General features: G+C 63.9%; 1 protein-coding gene across 1 annotated transcript; it reads right to left on the bottom strand.

The window, feature by feature from the left end:
* Positions 1 to 1,791: 1,791 nt before the first annotated feature.
* Positions 1,792 to 3,567, bottom strand: KCNF1 (potassium voltage-gated channel modifier subfamily F member 1). The gene has a single exon (XM_006765177.2). It carries the CDS (start codon positions 3,538 to 3,540, stop codon positions 2,041 to 2,043), a length of 1,500 nt encoding a protein of 499 aa, XP_006765240.1. The 5' UTR covers positions 3,541 to 3,567; the 3' UTR covers positions 1,792 to 2,040.
* Positions 3,568 to 3,573: the final 6 nt, after the last annotated feature.

Genomic DNA, 3,573 nt, shown 5'->3' with positions numbered 1-3,573 from the left:
GCAACGCACCCACTCAGCAGGCCCCACTGAGCCCGCGAAACAGGCCCCTCTTCCCGGACCCTCTCCTCCCCCACTCCTTCCTCTGCCCTCCACGGCCCCTGAGGCAGCATCTCCCTGGAGAAGTGTGTGTGTTGGGGGGGAGGGGGTGCACAACAGTGGCTCAGGGACTAGCACCCCACAAGGGTGGCCCTGACTCTCCCAAGGCCCCCTGCTAGGCCCCCTCCAGCATGACGCCCTCCCACCCCTGGACTCCCCAACACAGCAAGCCCTACAGCCGAGGCTTTGAAACCCTGGGAGGGCAGACTGGGTGGGAACCCAAGAACCCCCCTCTTCGCGCATATGGGAAAGCCAGGGCCCAGAGAAGTGGCAGAGGGGCCCTGCCTGGGATGCTGCAGACCAGGGACCACCCCCCACCCCCCGCAGGCTCCTCCCTCTGCACCAGCTGCCCGCCAGGGAAGGAAGGACAGAGGTCTGGGGCTCCTGGCGGTGGAGGCCTAGGGAAGGGGCCTATTGGGACCAACTCTGTGCCAAGGAGACGGCCTTTGACCACGGACAGCGTGACAATGCCCTGTCCCCACTCCCCCCTGCATGCCCAGCCCAGCCCAGACCTGAGGGGGCCGCGTGTGCCGCCCAGAGTAACAGCAATGGCTGCCACTCACTGAGCAGTTACTATGGGCCAGGCACCGTGCTAGCACCTGATTCTCCGAGGTTATTTCTAATATTCCCGTTTTATAAGTGCTTAGAGGAAGGTCGGGGAGCTGAATCCACAGGCCTTAGACCACACGGCTAAGGAGTGGTGGGAGAGGGAGAGGAGGGAAAAATGTTGGAGCTAGAAGGATCTCACATCTCTTCCTGGTTTCAGACCCAGGTCTGTCTGTCTCTGTTTCCTTGGGGCTCCCCACCCCAGCCAGCAGGGGCCACTTGGGCAGGTAGTCCACCTACTCCCTCAGAGGTGCTGGTGAGAGAAGGGAGGAGCTGGAGGGCAGACTTGCCCATCCCAGGGAAGCTCAGGCCTGTCCTGTTCTGTAGGTCCACTCTCCCCTCATGCGCCTAAGCATGTGCCTGTCCGCAGGTCACCTGGTGTCAGAGAGAGTGCATGGCTCAGCCAGTGTGGCTCAGTGGTCGAGCAGCGGCCCATGAACCAAGAGGTCACAGGTTCGATTTGGGCTCGATCCCCAGTAGGGGACATACAGGAAGCAGCATCGGGGACCACCCTCACGCCCCACCCCTGGACACTCTCACATCAATGTTTTTAGCCCTCTCCCTTCTTCCCTCTCTAAAATCAATAAAAAACATTTTTAAAAAAAGAGAGACGATGCTTGGGCTTTGGGATCATCAGATCTGGGGTTGAGTCCCTCCTTTGCGTGACCTTAGGCCTCAGTTTCTTTATCTGTAAAATGGGGATGCCTATCTAGCAGGGTTGCTAGAAGGAATGGGAAGAAGCTGTGAAAAGGGCCTTGTGCAGGTGATAAACCCGTGGTACCCACGCTGCCGGGTGTGCCAGCTCCGCGGCCCTCGCCCTCCTGGGCGTGCCCGGGAGCGAGCTTCTCCTCAGAAGGAAAGAGGAGCCGCAGGCACAGAGCCTCCTGGAACGTGGAAGGCTCCTTGGCGCCGAGCCCTGCGTGTGAGCCCTTCTGCAATTAGCTTCCAACTAAAAATACCCCCCTGGCCTGCACACCTACCTCCGGCCTGGCACGGGCCTGGCACTGGGCATGCCTGAGCCACCCCCATCCAGGGGTCGGGCAGGGGTGAGGATCCCCAGCCGGTAAGAGAACCTGCGACACGGGCGGGTGCACAGAGCAGGGCTTTATTGAAAGATACAGAACGGGACCAGGGTCCCTGCCACACAGCCTCCAGCACCCCTCCTGCCTTGGCTCCCCACCACCCCTCCCCAGCGCCGGCTCCCGGACAGCCAGCAACGCACAGGGTCTTACCCAGCCTCATGGCAGATGCCCAGAGGGCCTTCAGAGTTCAGCTCAGGAGGGGAGGGGGGGCACAGACAGTCACAGCATCCGCCCACCTGCGCCCCGACGGCCCACGTCACTTGCAGCTCTGCAGCCGGGTCCTGTGGTGCTTCTCCTGGGTCAGGAGGGGGATGACGGTGTCGCTGTGGGAGATCTTGAGCCGGCTGCCCCAGGCTCCCTCCTTGCCGGCTGCGGCTGCGGGCTCCAGTGGTGGGAGGTTGTCCAGGTCCCCGAGGGAGCCCACGGCCTTGCCCTCGCCTGCGCCAGCGCCACCGGAGTTGAGCTCCATGAGCTCCAGCTCGTGCTTGGCCGCTGTCTCCAGGACGCGCTGCTTGTTGTAGTACCGGACGAAGTTGTTGATGATGGGGTGGATGGGGAGGGCGATGGCGATGACCCCGCACAGGAAGCTGATGGCCGCGTTCAGCTTGCCCAGCGTGGTCTTGGGGTAGATGTCGCCGTAGCCCACGGTCGTCATGGTGATGATGGCCCACCAGAAGGACTGCGGGATGCTCTTGAACAGCGTCTCGGGGTGGCTCTGCTCCATGGTGTAGCCCAGGGCCGAGAAGACGAAGATGCCCACGGCCAGGTACATGAGCAGCAGCCCCAGCTCCTTGAAGCTGCGTTTGAGCGCGTAGGTGAGCGTCTGCAGGCCGGTGGAGTGGCGCGCCAGCTTGAAGATGCGGGCCACGCGCATGATGCGCAGCGCCTGCACGGCCTGCTGCACCTTGGTCAGCTCCATCATGCGCGCGCCCAGGTGCGTGAGCGTCAGGCTCACGTAGAAGGGCAGGATGGCCAGCACGTCCACGATGTTCATGAAGGACAGGACGAAGTGCAGCTTGTTGGGCGAGGCGAACAGGCGCAGCAGGTACTCCAGCGTGAACCAGCCGATGCACGCCGTCTCCACGCTCTCCAGCGTCGGGTGCTCCACGCGGCTGCCCTCGGCGTCCAGCACCTGCAGCTCGGGGATGGTGCCCATGCACATGACCATGGACGAGAGGAGGATGAGCAGGAAGGACAGCACGGCCACGGCGCGCGCGGGGCGCGAGGACTCGGGCTTCTCCAGGAACTTCCAGACGCGCTGCTGGCAGCGGCGCCAGCGCCCCGCGGCCGCGTCCAGGCCCAGGTCGTCCAGGATGAGCTGCACGCGGCGCGCGATCTCCTCCAGCTCCTCGCGCTTCTCGCGCAGGTGGCTCCGGCAGCACTGGTCCAGGAACTTGAGGTCCACCTTCCAGAAGTCCATCTCGCCCTTGAAGCAGATGGGGCAGATGCCCTTCTTCATGTGCACCTCCCCGAAATAGTACACCTCCAGGACGCATTTGAAGGCGTCCGGGTCGCGGTCGAAGTAGAACTCGCGCTTCCCGGGGTCGTAGTCGTCGCACAGGGAGAAGATGCTGTCGTAGCCGCCGGCCAGGCAGGTCAGCAGCTCCGCCAGCCGGGTCTCGGGGTACCGGCTGAGCAGGTCTCCGTACAGCACCTGCCGGACGCCCCCCACGTTCACCACGATCTCCACGTCGTCGCCAACCCGGGAGCCCTGGCTGTCCGGCTCCGGGAGGCTGCGCTCCGCGGTTCCGTCCATTCTCCCGGCTCCGCGCTCCGCCGCCGCCGCCGC

Source organism: Myotis davidii, unplaced genomic scaffold (assembly GCF_000327345.1).
Source record: "Myotis davidii unplaced genomic scaffold, ASM32734v1 scaffold61, whole genome shotgun sequence".
Lineage (NCBI taxonomy): Eukaryota > Metazoa > Chordata > Mammalia > Chiroptera > Vespertilionidae > Myotis > Myotis davidii.
The sequence above is the reverse complement of the archived record's forward strand: the minus strand, read 5'-3'. Positions and strand labels throughout refer to the sequence as shown.

Excerpts from the sequence above, each read along its gene's own strand:
- KCNF1 (XM_006765177.2), bottom strand. The coding sequence starts at position 3,540 with ATGGACGGAACCGCGGAGCGCAGCCTCCCGGAGCCGGACAGCCAGGGC.